Source organism: Eumetopias jubatus, unplaced genomic scaffold, assembly GCF_037043125.1.
Source record: "Eumetopias jubatus isolate StellerSeaLion01/CBP00866 unplaced genomic scaffold, mEumJub1_p1.0 scaffold_16, whole genome shotgun sequence".
Classification (NCBI taxonomy): Eukaryota; Metazoa; Chordata; class Mammalia; order Carnivora; family Otariidae; genus Eumetopias; species Eumetopias jubatus.
The window spans coordinates 44,011,537-44,031,769 of NW_028274822.1; the positions used below are offsets into that span (position 1 = coordinate 44,011,537).

Below are 20,233 nucleotides of genomic sequence, written 5' to 3' on the forward strand. Positions count from 1 at the left end.
CATTACAGCCGAAATGAAAATGCAAAGCTGTTTATAGAGAATTATCTGGTATTAGTAGAACCGCAACCAGAACTCAGTTTACTGGCTGTAGTCCACTGCTCTTTTTATTTATCTTTTTTTTGGCACCAAATAAGAACAAAATCATAAAAATCTCATTATCGATGTGATTTCTCCTATTCAGAGGAAAGTACACTATGTCAGTCTAGTTGAGGATATGGTTCAGTTGAGTATAAAATGATAATGTTTTATTGAAGATTACTTATAAAAATACATGAGATTAGAGTTGGCCTTTATACAAGCAGAAATTTTTTAGTATCTTTTAGCTTCATTAATAATTCATCTCATTAGATCGTAAAGTTACTTCTGTATTGTACTCTAAATTAAAGTGCATATTTAGTGCCCCGTTGGTTGGACTCTAATTTATACAAGGCGTGCTTGTTATGTAATGAATCTGATTTTTCTGTGTGACTTGTGGCATTAATCCCATTTCTTTATAATCACGTCTTGCATATTATATTGTGTATTCTTTAATAAATCCTGTGTTTTAAAAGTACCATTAATGGTCTTCCTCATATTAATAGATCTAGGCCGTGGCTCAGGAAAAGGGAAAATGCTAAACTACAATGACATTTAAATTTTAACGCTTAATCTTATTATCAGATATGCATGTTACACGCACACGTGCGCGCGCGCACACACACACACGCACACACACGCACACACACACACACGGTCCCTAAATTCTGTAAACCAACTCATGTGCATCAGTAATTTGATAGTTAGCTTGTGCCTATGTTGACTTTTCTTCTTTCAACCTAATGGATTTCAGTCTACCTGAGGACTGCAGTAAGAGACTTGAATCCATAAATATTCCTACTCCACAAAGATAATATGTTGTACAAACACCTTGCCAAACAAATTTGCCCTAGGAAAAAATCCTTTACAAATACTCATCCTTAACAAAGGCATTGAGTGAGGAACAATTGTGATCCAGGTGCGGCTCTTAACATAAACACTGATGCTCTGTGAAAGGTGCCGTCACTGCTGGAGATCTAAGCCCCATTCATGCAGAAGCCACCACCATTCCTCTGTCCCCTCACAGCCTGTTGGAATCCTGTGCTTCCTTCTATGTTCAGATCAAAAGCCTGCTGCCATTTGCATTCTGTGTTCAGTGATTCTCTTCCTCCTCTCAAACATAATGGTCAAGAACTTTGGCTTAGCCCACCTTGCTCTCTCTCTCTCTCTCTCTCTATATATATATATATTAGGATTTTATTTATTTATTTGACAGAGACAGACACAGCGAGAGAGGGAACACAAGCAGGGGGAGTGGGAGAGGGAGAAGCAGGCTTCCCGCCGAGCGGGGAGCCCGATGCGGGGTTCGATCCCAGGACTCTGGGATCGAAGGCAGACGCTTTACGACTGAGCCACCCAGGAGCCCCATGTTCTATATTGTTTTACTTTACTGTTAGTTATTAAAGGTATTTCCTTCTAAATGTAAACTCCTAGAGATCAGGGACCTTGCCATATCTATCTCTGTATTCACTGTAGATGGTAGACTGGGAATCATTTGGCTAATTTTCATTCAGTGCAGGCAGTTCAGCAAGAACTGGAAATTTCCCTTGGTCCTGAACTATAGTGGGTTCTTCGCAGACTGCCCCCAAGAATTTCAGGCAGCTGTGTCATCGCTTTCAATGTGACCAGGTCACTTAAACTCTGTAGCCTTTTGTTTCCCTACGTGTGAAAGTGAGAAACTATGGTATGAATAGGAAAAGGAAAAAAAAAAAAAAGACATGAAAGTATTTGGATCATTAGGGGTGTTATCCAAATGAGATAGTAGATCACAAATATTCTGAACTCTGAACTCCTGGCTTAGAAAGAGCAGTAATGAGAGTCATAGCTGACTTCATACTCTGTTCAGAGTATAGTGCTAAGCACTTCACTTTCATATGTAGATAGATAGATGGATTCACACATACATACGAAATAAGTGAATGTGATATTATTACCCTGTGTTGTTGGATCTGAGGAAGTGGGCGCAATATCCACCTTTGCTTTTATTTCCGTATATTGAGAGTCATGCTGTACACATTCTCATTGAAGCAGGATTATAATTGGGGTTGAGATGCTGAGGCCACAAGTTTATGTTCACTCTTCCCAGTCCCCAGTTTTGAGAAGACCTAATATACATATGAATGAACACTGGCTCAACACTAGACCGTTGTTATCCTTGACCTCGTCCTTACTACTGAGGAGCTAGCTGGAATTCCTTCATTCCTCCTGCACATTTTCAAATTCCAGTGTTGTTTTCGAGGCTGGGTGGTTCAGTAGAACTCAGGGTCTGGGTAATCTGTAGCATCTCATCCATGGCGGCACGTTCTGGTGGCTAGACCGTTTACTAGATTACAGACATCAAAACACTTGTTTGCTGCCTCTCTCTTTGCTTAGCTCTTGCTAAAATGCGTAATATGCCACACCCCTCCCTATGCATTCAATGATTCAATCACTTATCTCTAGTCAAACCAGCTAATGGATGAAAACGGGTCTCAGGTGCCTTTTAATCATTAATTGGTTTGACTGAAAAAAGTCAACTCGAATCATTCGTTGGTACCAGTGACAGGGAAAGAAAAAAAAAAGGAAGAAAGTTGGAAACATTAAAGAAGGTAACTTTAATAATAAAGCCTATAAAAAGACCAGAATAAACCTAATTATCTTTTACCTGGACAGTTGGTTTTCCAAATTTTCTTGCTCCTTCCCTGTTTTATTTTTTCCTCTCTCTCTCCCCTGCATTGTGTGATATTTCAAATATACAAACAAGGACTTGAGGCTTGTTGGAGGAATCACAAGACTGGGGATCCTGTGAGTGAGGAGAAGAGGAAAGGAAGATGAGTTTGCAGGACCAACGGCTTTTGTTAAGGAATTTATTCTCTGTGTGATAGGAAGCCTTTGAGTATGATCTAACTTACATTTTTAAAAGGCCACTGTAGGTATTATGAAGAGTGGAAGTGATAGACCAATTAGAGGCTGTAGTCATGAATCAGCCCCGATAAGGGCTGATGGTAAGACAGTAGCCTTGGAGCCGTGCTGGGGATATATTTTGAAAATAGAGCTGACAGGATCTTCAAATTGATCCATTTGGAATAAAACCGGAGTCAAACTCAACAGCTAGACTTGTAGTGCGAGCATTTATTTGGGTGTAGGGTGACACTGTTTACCATGCTTCATTATTGAGGGCAGGAGGGAATCAAGAGTTGGGTTTGGCACCTGCTTAGTTTGAGTTGCCTTTTACATATCCAACTGGACATGGAAAGTTGGATGTAAGAGTTTAGATCTCAGGAGAACAAAGTTTATAGATACATATTCAGTATTCATCTTTGTACAGGTGGTTTTTAAAACCTTGGGGTGAGTTGAAATCACCTAGGGTGAGAATGTAGAGAAGTGAAGGTCCTCGCCTGATCCCCTTGAGACATCTTCCAGAGAAGGAGAAGGAATGGGAAGTGGGATCTGGAAAATCAGAACGGTCCATGAAGTTAATTTCATTTGGTGCATTAGGTTCTGATGCACCAAATGAAATGGGATCTCCCCCTCACATTCAAGTGCCTTTACCCCAGAGAAGCTGCATTTCAGTTAACCCTGCTTGCCTCCTATCCAGGTGACAATTCACATTAAGTTCATTTCCGGTCTAGTGCAACATTCATCTTGTTTTTGAGCCTGCCTGGATTTTATCTCATTTTGTTTCAACTCTTTATATTTTATTATGATGGCTGTGTATTTGAATCAAAGGTAGCACACCAAAAACATGGACCCACTGCCACACCATGCTATCTGGAGTCTCCTTCACACCTTGCATTTCTATCTGTTCTTGGTTTTTATATCCTTCCTTAAAAAAAACTGAGAGTTTTCTTTTAATGAAAAATTCACATGTAATACGTCTTTCATTATTACTGTTAGGTGTGTGTGTTTGTCTGTCATTGTCCCATTTATTTACATCTAATGTTTTACTTCATTTTCATGCTTCCTGAAGTCAGGTATCTAAGAGAATTTTTTTAAAATAGGGTTTTAATATATTATCCCAAAGCATTAGTATTGCTGAGGCTTTTAGGCAAAAAAACATAATTCAGACTAGTCTGCTTATTGCATCTGCTTATCAGGACAGGATAAGGATATTGTTTTAGCCTAACTCAATTTATTGTAGCTAATACATACAGATTGGCAAATGGTAAAGTTTTGAAGCAAATAATAAAAGCACAGGATATTTGCCTTGACATCATCATGGTTAATGTAATGAAAACACTTTAATACATGCACACATATTTTCATGGGGTAAATTAAATGTGCAAAATCTTTTATCTCCATAAAATTTTAAAGCTATCTTGACCCTTCGTAAGTATACCTAAGAGTTGGACCATGAGTGCTATAGGGGCATTTGGGGAAGGGTTGGTGAGATAATTGCTCCTAGACAGAACACTCATGCACCTGTGATGTTTCTAGATAAGTTACACAGTGTGGAGTATGCAGGAGATGGCCATAAAGGTATAGTATATGACAATTAATCCCATTCAGTTTGATATAATTAATGAGAATGGTGAAATAGAAACGTAATCATTTCTCCAAGAGGAAATGTCAACCCATTAATGAGGATGAGGCTTATTAATGTCATTTGAAGCAGATTTTAGCCCAGCTATTCAGACTGCTGAGTTGGTGTGTTCACAGAGGTAGATGTTCATTTCAGCTGTGATAGAGGGAGGGATACAAAATACAAAAAAAAGTATTTTTTGTTTTATTTTTGTTTGTTGGTTGATTGGTTTTAAGCCAGTGACAGCATTTAGAAATGATCACAGTTCAGGATACATTAATAAAAATTTAATAAGCATAAAATATATTTTTAAATATAAGTAATTGGCATTTAAAATTGGTATTACTCAACTAGAGTATTTATACATTTGTGTAAAATCTTAATCTTCAAATAGTCCTTTGTTACTGTTACATTAATGCATTAAAAATCATAGCCTATTTTTTAAATTACATGTCATAGATTACTTGCCTTCATTTTCCTTGTGACTCTCTGTGACAGACCAGAGTGAGCTGAACTGGATCTAAGAAATGCTGTCTACATAGCTTGTTGAAAGTATACTTTCATGTTCCTGAAACAGTTTTCTAGGGTTTATACAGTAATTCTTTAAAAAGTTAGACAGTGGGTTACTGAGACAATGATAATAGGATAGACTGGGAGACTATGTTTTTTGTTTTGTTTTGTTTTTTAAGATTTTATTTATTTATTTGAGAAAGAGCATGCCCAGGTGACTCAGTGCTGAGTGTGGAGCCTGGTGCGGGGCTTGATCCCACAACCCTGAGATCATGACCTGAGCTGAAATCAAGAGCTGGATGCCCAACCGACCTGGCCACTCAGGTGCCCCTGGGATACGATGTTTTTTTCCAGGTTATATGGTGATGTTTCCCAAGCAGAAACACATTCATTGAACTTGTGTTAGAATTTGTTAATTGTTTTGCCACTTAAATTTTATTGCCAACTTAGGGATTTTATGTAATTGTTTCTGATAACTTTATTGGATTTGTGAAAAAAATAGTAACTGATGAAATTTTTATGGAATCCTGCATTTTTAAATACTTAATTCACATCATGTTGCTAGTTCAGAAAGTATAAGCAGCCTTTAGAAATAACATGTGTAATATCGTGTGGATTTTGGTATGCTTTTGTTACATTTGTATGGTTTGTGTTCTGTAGAAAGTCCAACTTTACTATTTATACAGTTCTTTGTAGTGGCTGGGGAGCTGATACATCTTTCCAGGGAATTGGCAGTAATAATTGGGAATTCAGCTTTTAAACTATGTGTTATGTATCATTATGGTATTTTTTTTTAACATTTATTTTTTTGGCAGAGAGAGACACAGCAAGAGAGGGAACGGGGAAGTGGGAGAGGGAGAACAGAAGCCTGTTTCCCGCTGAGCGGGGAGCCCGATGCCGGGCTCGATCCCAGGACCCCGGGATCATGACCTGAGCCCAAGGCAGATGATTAACTGAGCCACCCAGGCGCCCCTCATTGTGGTATATTTTCAAGAGCTATTTTAGGGGTGCCTGGGTGTGGTTCAGTGAATAAGCGTCTGCCTTTAGCTCAGGTCGTGATTTCAGGCTCCTGAGTGGGACTCCCTGCTTAGCGAGGGAGTCTGCCTCTCCTTCTCCCTCTGCCTCCTCCCCCCTGCTCATGCTCGCACCCTCTCTCTCTCTACCAAATAATTGAACAAAATCTTAAAAATATATATGTATTTTAAATACATTGTTATTTCTTCATATGTGAGCATAATCTTTCTCTCCTAATAGCCAGTAAAGGAATAAGTATTTCTTAAATTGTTTTACATGCTTAGGATAAAATCTTACCCTGTTTGTTTTATAACTTTACTATCAGCACCTGGTTTTGCATTTAATAGTGCAACAGTTCAATGGATCTTAATTTCAGTTAATGTGATATTATGTAATACCAGTAGGGCTAATTTGGTTAATGAACATTGTGTTCTAGGTACTGCTTTCTTTTATTCAGGTTTCATAAAACATACAACATCCTTTTGTTCCTGGCCTTAGCAGGCCAGGCGTTCTGGGGAAACATTCGCTCTTTCTGGTTTCTCTGGCACATTTGGAGTCCGCTTTGTCGAAGTTGATTTAGATATGAGATTAGTTTAGTTCTGCTTTTTCCTTTTTCGGTGGTGCTTTTGAAAACTCCCAATTAGCAAGAACTTCTGTTTTCAGTAAAATTTACGATGAAACTCTATTTTCTTTAAAAAGTAACAGAAACCCGTCACAAAGATTAGGAATTAGGATTCCTTCTTTGTTGACATAAGTAGCCGAATAACTAAATTTAGAAGAACTAAATTGCATCGAATTTCAGAGACTAATAATCAGATAGTTGGGAAAAGGAGCTTCTACACAACCTGTGCTTTCTCAGAGTAATTTAATTAGAGGTAGTGATATTTCAATGTAATTTGTTAATGGGCACATTCTGCGGAAAAAAGGAGAATCATTCTGCCTGAGCACTGATAATTTTATATATTTTAGGTGGAGTCTGTCAAAAAAAAAGGAGGTTTTCATTGAGTTTCATGCATAGAGATGCCAGGAGGAAGAATATCAATGAAGTGAAGAACAGCTTTAAATTTTTTTGAGTTATTAAAATGCATACAAGGGAAAATGAAATAATCTTACTGCTTTTCCAGTAGTTTAATATATAAAATTACATACATATCATTATCGGACTGCTGAAAATCCATATTTCCTATTTTTAATGTCATAATCATTCTTCTCTATCGTTCCCGCTGTTTGTTTTGATTTTTTTCAATTTCATGTCAAAGAGGAATATCACAGCTCTGTTCCTTTATTTGTGTGCAACTTGTATACAGATGTTAGTTAATATTACATGACTTTACCTGGAAAGGAAATGAAATAACAGCTTCTCTAAGAGATTTTATAACATTTTAGAGAACATGATAATAAAACCTTGCACTTTTGGTAGGGAAATACCAAGAGTTTTAGGAATAATAAATATTTTTGTTTTAATCTACAGTAAGTTTGATTCCAATTTACTTTATTTTATAGACACTTCAGCCTAGTTCTACTGTATTGAGAGGGTTTCAGGTCACTGCAGGTGAGGCTTTATCATGGTAGGCTGTGATGTACTGCACTAACACTTACTTCCAGCCCTCTGTGCCTAACACAAAAAACAATTTCTCTTTCACGGGAAGTCCATTTTGGAACAGCTGCTCCCCTCTGCCCCAGAGAAGCTCCCTGTAGAGTGACTCGCTTATGCTGGGGTTTTGGTCTTGTATTATCCACGTTTAACACCTTCTTTAATCATTGCCACTGTTGGGAAAGAGGGTATCAGCTTTTAAATGCTTCTGCTGAGAAGTGATGTATGTCACTTCAATCCCCAGATTTTATTGGCCAAAGCAAGCCACATGGTCCTACCTAAGGTCAGGAGAGATGAACAGTGTCATCTCTCTGAATGTCCACGAAGGGGAGAAAAACTGAAAATATTGGTGACCATTAGTAATGCCTACTGCAGCCTTATATTTTAGAAGTATGGCAAAATAAATCAGTGTTTCCCAACCAGAATGCCAAGAATAGGGTACAGTTGTGCTGCAGATACGCATGGTTGAACTTTTTTTATAATGTTAGAAAAGATGTGAAAGCATTTTTATAATAAAACAGTAAGTTAACTCACAATAGTTAACATTAGATTTGAAAGCTCCTTTAAGGCTTTCTCTAAAAACTTACTGACAGTTCTTATTACTTTTATTATTTTCTATTTGGCTGAGGAAGACTTACGTAGACTCATGTCCACACATGGCATCTCCCCAGATCTTCTCATTGACCAAGAACTCGCCAGTGGAACTGGCACCAAAATGTCCCCTTTCCCACCGAATCTGGTTATCTGGTCATGACTTTTGTATCAATATGTTTATCCTTGGTCAAGATTTTATGCAACTATTCATTTAGTTATCTTTTCCATTTCATTTGCTTATATTTTTTGCTCATAGTTTTCCCTGATTCTAAAGTAGAAGGTATCTATAAATTTTAACTTTTTTATGTTTTTGTCAGGAGCCAGAGAATCATTAATTTTATTAATTTTCTAAATGGTTTATTTCCTCTTCTCTCCCTCTTTTTCTTTTTTTCTTTTTCTTCTTTTGCTATTTTTCCTTTCTTCCTATTGGATTTTAAGGTTAACAGTTAGTCAAAGTCTTACTTTTGATGGAAATCAAGAATTTTTATGCAATTTTTAGAATTAATGTGTATATATTATGTTAAATTTATATAGGTTTTTGGAAACAAATCCCTTAGAATTAAATTAGTTGTTTTTTTTTTTTTTTCTGGACGTAAAATTTACTAAATTGTTAAAGAGGACTGTGGTTTCCAGAAATTGATTGTTTTCAAAATATTTTTTGATTATCCAGAATTATGAGTATACTTTTGTACACACTTTTTATGTTTTTTAAATGAAGTGAAAGTGAATATTCCATATTCTAATTTAGATTGCAGGATGTTTAATTTTTTAAGTTTTTCATGTCTTTATTTTTTTTTTAAGATTTTATTTATTTATTTGACAGAGAGAGAGACACAGCGAGAGAGGGAACACAAACAGGGGGAGTGGGAGAGGGAGGAGCAGGGAGCCCGCCTCGGGGCTCAATCCCAGGACCTTGGGATCATGACCTGAGCCGAAGACAGATGCTTAACGAATGACTGAGCCATCCAGGCGCCCCTTTATTATTATTATTTTTTAAGATTTTATTTATTTGTGAGAGAGAGAGCAGGAGTGGGGAGGGGAGGGGCAGAGCGAGAGGGAGAAGCAGACTTCCGGCATGACCCTGGGATCATGACTTGAGCTGAAGGCAGATGCTTAACTGACTGAACCACCTGGCCACCCTTCCTGTCTTTATTTTAAAGTATTTTAAGAATGCAGAAGACCTTATATACATAATGTATATTATATACTTATTTGTATATCTTATTTTATATATTTACATATTACTTATATAGTACATTATTTATATATGTTACACGTATATTATATATTGTTTTACAAATGGATTTCTGAAGTTATACATGCCAGAGTCTGTTTTTAGATGTCATTTTTACGTATCTTTTCTTTTCCAACGCAATGGATAATTTGGGATGAAAGCTGGAAGGACTTCAGGGTCAAAATAACTGACTCAAATGTTTAAGATATTAATTAGATAATATAATAATGATTCCCTCAGATTGGAATTCATCTGTTCTTATCATTATTCTCACACTGGATCTAACCATTTTACTTAATGCAAAGTGATCAATTGAAGCCAAATGCCGGACAGACTTTGTGGGCACTAACCAGCCATTCTAGGCAGCAGGAATTTTGTACTTTCTTAAACAGGAAGTAAGAACACTTCTTTATGAGACTGAGTACAGCACTGTTTGATCAAGCTCTTAACATCATTTGTAGCATTTCCAATTTAATGCTTTAAGCCAAATGCAGAATTCCTTGTTTTACCAGCCTATATATCCATCATCGACAGTAGGAGAAATAGAAGATGAGCCACTTTTGAATAATACACTCAGGAGAGGTAGTGATGGCATGTCACACATCATAGTGACAACACTAATCAAAAAGATTATTAAATCAAAAAGGTCATAGTTGCACATTGATGACTTTAAGGAACTAATAAATATATTAGTTAATAACAGTGGTTAGAATCTTTGAAAAGCATTATTCTATTCTGGAAAAAAGAAAGCAAAACAAACTTCTATAAATTATATATTCAAGGAGACAAGTGAATATTTTACAATAGGATGGTAAGCAAATATTGCATGAGGCTGATTCCCTGGCCCTAATGACATGAAAGTTATAAAAGCTATAAATGGCATGAAGATATAAAAACCAAGAGTTTAATCTGAGAACCTCCTGATTCTGTTAGTTTTACTCACGTAAAAAGCTCTTGTACATAAAAGATTGCTCATAAATCTTAAATCCACATAAATTGATATTATGAAAATAAATAGCTCCAGCTTTGTGCAAAGATAAAAGAATACCATATTTGCTGATACATACCAAAGTGCACAAGCTGTCCAAAGGACACTTTTTTTTCAGGAGTTTATAAGCTGATAGAAAAATGACTGTGTGTTCAAATGTTGTTCACTGTAGATTTGTTGAAGGAGAGTTATTCACTTGAAAAAATAGCTTACTTAACTGATATTTTGGAGCACCTGAATGAACTTAATTGAAAACTGCAAAAGCCGTGTAAAAAATATTACACACGGTCACAGAGTTTATGGATCTGAAGCAAAAATTCAACTCTGGAAAAAGGATTAAAATGATTCATTTGTGATATTTAGTTGGTGTTATATTTTTAAACCATAGAGAAAAATTATTAAGACTGTTAAAGCAATACCTGTGTATTCTTGAACTCAAGTTATATCATTATTTTAAAATACTTAATATGAAAAAATTTGAAAAGCTTTTGCATTTCCACAGGAATGTCTTTGTTATATTTGTCAGTGCAAGAAAAGGAAGGACCATGAAATGTAATAAATGTATTCCTCATGGTTCATGCCAAGAAAGAACTTCTTGCCAGTTGGAGGAAAAGGGGTGAATTCTTTGCTATCATTTGCTACCACCAACTTCTGTGAGTAAAGCTTTCATTGCTGGTAATTATCAAGGATTTGATATCCATGTCATAAAACTTATTATAAAAAAAGGTATTTCATGAAAACAAGCTCAGATTTTAAGCATTAAAGAATTTTAAAGGATTTTGAAAGTTTTATGTATATTTAATAGTCAATATGTGTAATTAAAATTTTGTATTTCATTTTTCTTATTATAATTATATGCCATAAAGAAAATGTAATGATTTTTTCCACGAAGGTCCAAATCAACATTCCCACACTACCTCTAGCAGATCCCACTGTACAAGTGTGGAAAGGGTTGGTACACTCTGAAATGGCTACTAAAGTGTTTCAGGAAGAGTCGTTCCCAGGATTGAAACTCAGTAAGGGCCTGGTGTGGCAAAAGAATATCTAAACAGATTTTTCAGATGTGTAAGTGAACTCGCCTCTTGGTAACCATTCTCCATTGGAATCTACAAGTAAAAACCCCGTGAAATCCCTACTGTTGAGACTCCTCCCAACTTCCCCGCTCTCACTTCTTCGTTTAGATGTCAAGTTCATTAATTAATATTGTTTGCCTTTGGAAGGAGAGCTTCTCTTAGCACTGTGAAATATTTCTGTTGTCCCAACATGCCTTCAAAAATAGCAATTAATGTGGAAAAAAACAATAAGGTAAAGGCATATTTAGGCTCAAAAATATTTTGCAGTGTTCTCTTATCACTGTATTCTTAATATGGTGTGATGTTTTACTTGAGCAAAAATTATAAGCCATATGTATTTTGCACATTTTCATTCATATGGTTTATGCAGTCTATTAAGTGGTAATGCATTTAACATATAAGACCTGTGGTTTGCTGTTAATATTTTATAAAGATATTATGGCTTTATGGTTAACATTAATTTGAGGTATTGCTCTAAGAGTCAAAGAGTACTTTAAAATAATTATTTCCCTGATGTTTAATTTTGTATTAACCATGTTAACAAAGTTTTATGTAGGCTAGAACATAACTACATATATGTAGGAAAACTATGCAATAGCTCTAATAATAAATTTCTTGTTTAATATAGTAGCGTTTTCAGCCACAGATATTTAATTGTGTATAGAGTTGTTTTAAATTTGAATAATCCCATGGATTAAGCCTGTTTTTTTAGTTGTCTAAGGAAATTTATTTCCTTCTCCTGTGTTATGAAATTCTGGAGTTTCTACTTTGAGTTATTTGAGTATTTAAGCAAAATTAATGTTTTAACGTAAGGAAGATTATTCTGTCAGAAAAAATATCTTAAGTTCCCTGATTATTTTTAAAATAATAGAATTTCTGCTTTATTACATGTGTCTAACAAGAAATTAAGACTTTTGTGAAACACCAACTCAATATCTCCATGCCTGATGTATTTATGTCAAGTTATCGATTTAGTTATATTATATAGCTCCAAGTAATACCACTTTGAGGCAATTCACTGGAACTCATGTTTATGAGACTGAGGATATTGACAGTTATCCCTTTCAAATATCTAATAATATAGCAGGTTAGATCATCACCAGTAAGGAAGTTTTCCCTATTATTAACGTCTTGCATTAGTGTGGCACATTTGTTGCAACCAATAATGATACATTATGAGTAAATAAAATCGTAGTTTGCACTAGGACTCACTCTCTGTGTTGTGCTGTTCCTTCAGTTTTGACAGATGCAGAAGGCCATATATCCACCATTACACTATCATATAGAATAGTTTCACAGCTAAGGATGCATTTTAATTCAAAACAAATTTATCATCTTTTTTAAAAAAAATTTAAAAAAATGATTAAACTGTTTCATGTTTTGGAAGATAAAAGTTGAAAATTGTATGCATTATGTTGCTCAGAGTTCTTTACCTACCATTTATTAGGAAAATATTTTAATAACAGGACCAGCTCGGTTCCAGTGAACCATGTATTTCTTCTAACAACTGAAACATGTCTATGATCATTGCCTTATTTTCCTCATCTTGAAAGCTAAATTTTAAATCTAATTTTAATAATTAAGCAATGTCCCTTGGATATCTCTTTCTTCTTTCCAAATGGTTTCTACCCACTCTCCTTTTTATATTTAACCAGTTTTTTTGTACACATACTTTGTCATAGTCCTCCTGAAAACTCCTTTGAAATGTTATGTTATAAGTAAATTTAATTTATAAATTAAATTAGTGGTGTAACAGATTCTATAACATAGCCATTTCCCACTCTTTTTTTTCATAAACATCTATGTTTCTGTAAAAAAAAAAATCTTCTTGAATAAGTTTCAGTGGTTGTTTCAAGAAAAGAATTTTGTCAAATTTGAGAAAATATTCTTAGCTCCATCTAAGTCATAAGTGAAACAAAATAATAGGCAAAAACACTGACCAGTGGTTAATAAGTGGAATCCACGCATTCCCCAGTGCGTTAGACCACAAATTGTGTGGTTTAAACAACAGAAATTATTTTCTTCCAGTTCTGAAGTGTGTAAGTCCAAGACCAAGGTGACAGCAGGTTTGGCTTCTCTCGAGACCTTTCTCTACTTGCAAATGGCCTCCTTCTTGCTGTGTCCTCACATGGTCTTTCATCTGTGCTCACACACGTCTATGCCCAAATTTCCTCTCCTTATAAAGACTCCCGTCCTACTGGTTGAGGGCCTACCCATATGAGCTTTGTAAATCTTAATTACCACTTTAAAGACCAGCATATCCAATTACAGTCATATTCAAAGGTATTGGGAGTTAGTGTTTCAACATAGGAATTTTGAGGAGCACAATCCAGTTTGTAACACCCGTTGAAATTAGTAAGCCTTTTAATTTGTGTGACTTGAAAACAGTAAAATGTAGTTATCATTGATGAAGCATGTCACCGTGAACCAGGTACTCTACACGCATTAACTCACAACCACAAGATGAAGTCAGGACTAATCTTTCACCAAGGAGGATTTTTTCAGTGAACAATGGACTTTTTTCAGTTAAGGTGTTGACTCTAATGGTTGACTGTACAATGGAATTACCTAATGAAAAACACTTCTTTAAACCTGAATCCTCCCCCAAAATATTGCTTATTTTAGTATTTGGGCAAATGCAAATTAACATTTGTTTACCAAACCCAGAAGAATTTAATAATAGATATGTTAAACCAATTCATAGTAGTTATAGGTGAGGAGCAGGGGTGATAAAAAATTAATTGACTTTAAAGAACTGAGGGGGGTGGGGGCATGGGTTAGCCTGGTGTTGGGTATTAAAGAGGGCACATATTGAATGGAGCACTGGGTGTTATACGCAATCAATCATGAAACTCTACATCAAAAACTAATGATGTAATGTATGGTGATTAACATAACAGTAAAATTAAAAAAAAAACTCACAGACCATTCCCAGCTGAATGCTTGGTACCTACCAGGTGTCCAATAAACATTTATTGAATCAAAAAACAAGAAAGAAAGAGAGAGAGAGAGAGAGAGAGAGAAAGCAAGAAAGAACGAACTGACCTTTATGCGATTTCTTGCAGAGAGTTTTCCCCAGTGTCAGACTCCCTGAGGTCAGCCACTTCTCATTCATAGGATGTTCCGTGACCCTTTATAGGAAGAGGAATTTTTTTTTCCTTCTTTGCAAATGCATTTTTCTTTAAAGGCCTTCTTCTTTCCCTTCCCTGCATCATTCTGACACCTGAATCCAAATAGGTAGCTGAGTACCAAATTAACAGAATCCTCAGGCACTGGAAGAGTGAGTGTGAATTTCCCCTTCTGCTGGCCGCCCCTCTGCACCCCACTTCCAAGGGCCTAGCTACTTCCCTTTAGGGGACATTCATGGTACACTCTAATTTAAGGACTTCTTTTTAATAATACTCTTTACTCTGGTACTTTTGGAGATCTAAATGTGGCATTATTCTCTTCACGAGCATTTATCGAACCCCTTTGTCTTTTCTCTGTTTACTAAAGGTTTAGGTTTCAGTAACTTACGAGACATGAGTTTAGTTGGATTCTTTTTTGCTTTGGTAGAATCCCTAAAGTCAAGCCATGGGCACGGATGACTCTCTGAATTTTCTTTCCCCATTTGTAGAACAGAAATAATGATTTCCACTTCAGGAGGTTATTGCTAAGGCTAAAGTAGATAACCTAATCTTCAGTAACTTGTTCAATGCCGGGCATGCAACAAATATTAATTTATTTTATTTCGCTCCCAACAACCGAATACAAAGTCAAATTACTTAAAGATTTTTTGTTGTGGTGGTTGCTGAACGTTATTGCTACAGCAGGCTGGACATACTTCTATGTTTCCTGCCTGTTTTCAAGTTTTTTGAAAAGTTGTAAGGTATTCACCATACAATTAGTCTGTGAAAATTTAATAAGCATTTATACTGTCTCTGTCACTTTTAGTTTTCCTAGGAAACAGAATAACCAAGACACACTGTCAGGAAGCCAAAATGAGTTTACAGTCTACTTACAGAGAGAAGATTTAGTCACATGAAACCATTAATAAGTAGACATTATTTCTTATAATCATCCTAATAAAAATAAAGTGCTGATATGTGCTTCCATGGACAGGAAATGTAAAAACAAATAAGAGTTAAAATTAAAATAAAAAATCTGAAGCCTTCCCAAATGAGGGCATTGGCTGCCATAGTCTAAAGATCATCTAGGTGGATCCTATGCCCAAATGATGGCCTGGCTCTGGAGCTGTGGCATGGAGAATGGGGGTGGAGGAGCTTTCCAGAAAAAGTGGTGAGCATGGGGTTTGGGCTGCAGTGAAATGGGGGAATGATTGAGAAATCCAATTGGGTAGAATATGTTTTAGAAGATGATGTACAAAAATTACCAAAGAGATCAAGTGACCAAGAGCGAAAAGAGCATTGCACACCAGATGAAAGAAGGTATATAATATTATTGATAGTAAGTGCGGAGGAGACCTGACTGAGCAACAGAGGTTTAGTCTAGGAGTAGATGCTCAATGACCTGGAGCAGGGAGAAGACCTCTAGGAGGCAGATGCAACAATCCAGGTGTGAATTGATGAGGGTCCATGCTAGAGTGGTAAAGAAGGAACAAAAAAGTGCAAAGGTCTGATCTACGTTATGTTTTTAAGTTCACAAATATCTTTTTTGATATAAAAAAGTGTTTTTATACAAAGATAAGTCTTGAATTTTGCTTTCTCAGCAGGGTTCCCCCAAATCAATTTTACTTTTCATTTTGTCTTTAATAAAAGATTAGCAGTAGATGGCATTGTGTTCTGTAGAACACATTACCTATTTTTCACTTTTAAATTGCATGGCAAGTAAGATGGGGTAAATAAGTATCTTTTGGGATACTTCTACTCCGAGGACAAATATTCTGGTTTAACATAATTTAGTGTGAGATATAACTTTTATTTTCATTTTTAGATGTTTAAAAAATGAAGGATGATATATGTGGGACTATGTGGGAAATAATATATTCAGTAGTTAAAGTATTTTATTATTGTTATCAAGGATTTTATGGTTACTAAGGGAAATAAGCTTGCATGTTATTTGGCTGTGATCTTGTGCACATTTCAGTGAATTTATATTAATGAACAAAAGAATTCATCAATCCATATGTGGAGTGGGAGTGAAAAAATTTACTTAGATATTTGAAAAATGCAAAAAGTAGTATATGGTTATATTTTGTAATGTGTACCTATTAATTGCTTTCCAAAATATACCCTATGTACAAACTGTGGTTAGGACATAACATCACATGTTTACAGAAATTTAAAACATTGTTTTTTCTTTGCTCCCTTTATGCTATTCCCAGAGAAATTTTCCTCATAAAGAATGATTGAGGATTTCAAAGGAAATCATTTTCCTTAGAGAATATTTTTATTATTTTATAATTTTACTTTGGCTTGATTATGTTTAGTCCTACATTTATAAGCATGTGGTTTAACTTTCGTGTTGTTATCCAATGAGACGTAAGCTGATTGACGTTGGGGTTTTTTTGCACTTTTTTATTATTATGTTAATCACTATGCATTACATCATTAGTTTTTGATGTAGTGTTCCATGACTCACTGTTGGCGAATAACACCCAGTGCTCCACGCAGAACGTGCCCTCTTTAATACCCATCACCAGTCTAACCCATCCTCCCACCCTCCTCCCCTCTAGAACCCTCAGTTTGTTTTTCAGAGTCCATCGGATTGACATTGCTTTTAAGGAAGCATTGATTTTTTTTTTCAATTTTAAGTTACTACATGTTACATAAAGATAAGATACGATATTTTGAGATACGTTTTATTTTTATCTCTGAAAATTTGTAAAATGTTATTGCTTCATAGAACTATTATAAGCACCATGAGGACTAGAAATTGCAAATTATTCCCCTTTTAATTACTACTACAGTCTTGTAATTCTAGAGCACGGTGGGCATTCAACATTAATAAAAGTTATTGCTTTCTTCCTTGAAGAATTTATTCAAAAATTGTAAGTTAAGACTATGTGCCAGGAAGTGGGCAAAGTATTCAAGATAACTAAGAAAATTGGCCCTGACGTACCTCTCACCGTGAATGTCAGGAATGGCTGTAAAACTGTGGTAGTAGAGTTCAGATTGCTACATGAAGACAGAGAACAAGGGGTGGTTCCACCTTCAGTGACTCTGGAGCTGGGACGGAAAAGATGAGTGGGAGTTTGTCAGGGAGTGGCAGATAGTATCAGGGAGTGAGGGAGAGCATGGCGGAAAAAACGTGTAACCAAGGGCTCCAAGATGCAGGGGAATGTGGAGGGAGGGGAAAGGCTTTGGAACAAGGAGATTCTGGGGACCAACTCAGAATCATAAACTGGTATCTTTAGTATGAGAATTCCTTTGATAATGTAAAACTGAAATGTCTGTGTTTTATGCGTACCGCATTTTACCCTTTAACCTAAGCGGGACCCGCCTTAGACACTTCTGTGTTTGTGTTATCGTGTGACTTGTATGTTTGTTATCTCTTACAGTGAAGTTCAGCAACTGCAATGGAAAAAGGAAAGTCCAGTATGAAAGCAGTGAGCCAGCAGATTTTAAGGTGGATGAAGATGGTATGGTGTATGCTGTGAGAAGCTTTCCCCTCTCCTCTGAGCATGCCAAGTTCCTGATATACGCCCAAGATAAGGAGACCCAGGAAAAGTGGCAAGTAGCAGTAAAATTAAGCCTCAAGCCTACCTTACCTGAGGATTCAGTGAAGGTAGAGTATCCAAACATGGCTTTGGAGTTATGTTTAAAAAATGAGATTTATAGAGTTGGAACCAAATAGATGCTTTGCTTTATGTCACATTGGCCAGTATTTGAATTTTTATCATCTTCAGCCATTTCAATAATATTTTGTTGTTTTTTTTAATCTTACAAGATACTTAGACTAAATATATATTTAAGCTATCTGAAATTGTGTTTGAAACGGTTGTTTATACTTTGAGATTTGTAACTTAATTTAAATTAGAAGTAGTTGTTTATTTTAAGTTTCTTTGAAGCTTTACAAGCTGTTAAATAGAACCCGAAAATAATTCTCTGCAAGATGTCACTAGTCAAGTCTATTAAATGGGAAGTACAGATATACAGTAGCAATAGGAAAACATTTCTGGCTAAGAGTATTGGGTTTTTGTCTTGTCCCTTAATAATCAAATTGGGGAGTATGAATTATTTATACTACTGACCTAACTTTAAGGAATGATATACTCCCTCTGGTGGAAGCTGCTATGAACCAGGATAAAAGAAGTAGATACACTTCCAACAAAGTACAGTTTGATTGAATTCAGCAAACATTTACTGAGCACTTACTTTGTATAAAGCACTATACTAGGAATTTTTAATAAGATACAATAACTTCTTCAGTTAAGTTATGATAACATTATTAGTTTCTGAATATTCTAATTCGTGTTAATTCGAAACAAATATGAGGAGACACCAAAATCATCTATTTCGAAGTCCATAATTTCATGAAGTATAACTATTACATTTTGTAGACTTATTGTACTGTGGGAGATAAGAATACACACATTCACTTCTGCTATTTAATTGTAAGTGTAACATACACACCCATAATCAAATATGAATAAGTGTATTCATGGAAAAGATATCATTTTTCTCTTGTCCCAATGTTAGACTTTTATTATGTGAAATGTAATTTATTAATCTACTAGCTGTTAAAGGAAATCATGTCATTTGGGGAATACAGAGTGAGAAACTGGTAACTAATTGAGTGAAAAGATGCTTTCGTTGTTGATGATTCGCTGTGTTCCAGCAAACTAGCTTGGGTATTTGCACTGAGGCAGCAAGGGCTAATGGCTAAAATGTCTACAGATATAAGAAGAAACAGAAGAAAATGTTGACATCCAGCAGAGATTAATACCCAATGTGCAAAGTGGGTCATCTTCAGCATCCATCATGGCTGACATAGGTTTGGAATAATTACAGCATTAATTCTGTGGGATTTAATAGGGTCATAAATATTTGAGACATGCCTTAGCAGTATGTATTAAACTTCTCTTGGAATTCAAATTATATTTTAGCACATCAAGATCTAAATTTAATGTACAGTAGCACATTACCTGAACTGTGGTTTAAACTAATGAGAGATATATAAAAGGACACCATTAAATTTTGCTCAATATTAACTCCTACCTAAGATGGTTAATAGAAACTCTAAATAGTTTACACAGATGTGCCACATAATAAATTGTTTGGAATTCAATTCTTCAATGATCAGTGTAACCCCCAAATTTTATGGTGTTTTTTATTATTTTAAGAGAGGGTTGAGGAGAGGGCCTCCAGGTGTATTTTCTTGTTCAGAACAGTGAACCCTACACTGTCAGGTATCCATTGATATTGCTGTCTTTCAGAAAATGTTTTTCCTAGTACTCAGCAATGTCTTGTATTTTAATGCAAAGGAATCACAAGAAATTGAAGAAATAGTATTCCCAAGACAAGTGACTAAGCACAATGGCCATCTACAAAGGCAGAAGAGAGACTGGGTTATCCCTCCAATCAACTTGCCAGAAAACTCCAGGGGACCTTTTCCTCAAGAGCTTGTCAGGGTAGGCTGGCACAATTTTAATTGTCTCCATGGCATGTGTCAAGTGAATGTTAGAAACGCTTTTGTCTCTTTTATCGCA

At 35.7% G+C, this 20,233-nt stretch overlaps 1 protein-coding gene across 1 annotated transcript in view; it reads left to right on the forward strand.

The window, feature by feature from the left end:
* Positions 1-20,233, forward strand: part of CDH2 (cadherin 2) — a 207,039-nt gene that overhangs the window by 128,172 nt on the left and 58,634 nt on the right. The window contains exons 3-4 of the mRNA XM_028098388.2: positions 18,083-18,309; positions 20,009-20,155. Coding sequence (XP_027954189.1) covers positions 18,083-18,309; positions 20,009-20,155 — 374 coding nt within the window. The remainder of the gene's footprint in view (positions 1-18,082; positions 18,310-20,008; positions 20,156-20,233) is intronic.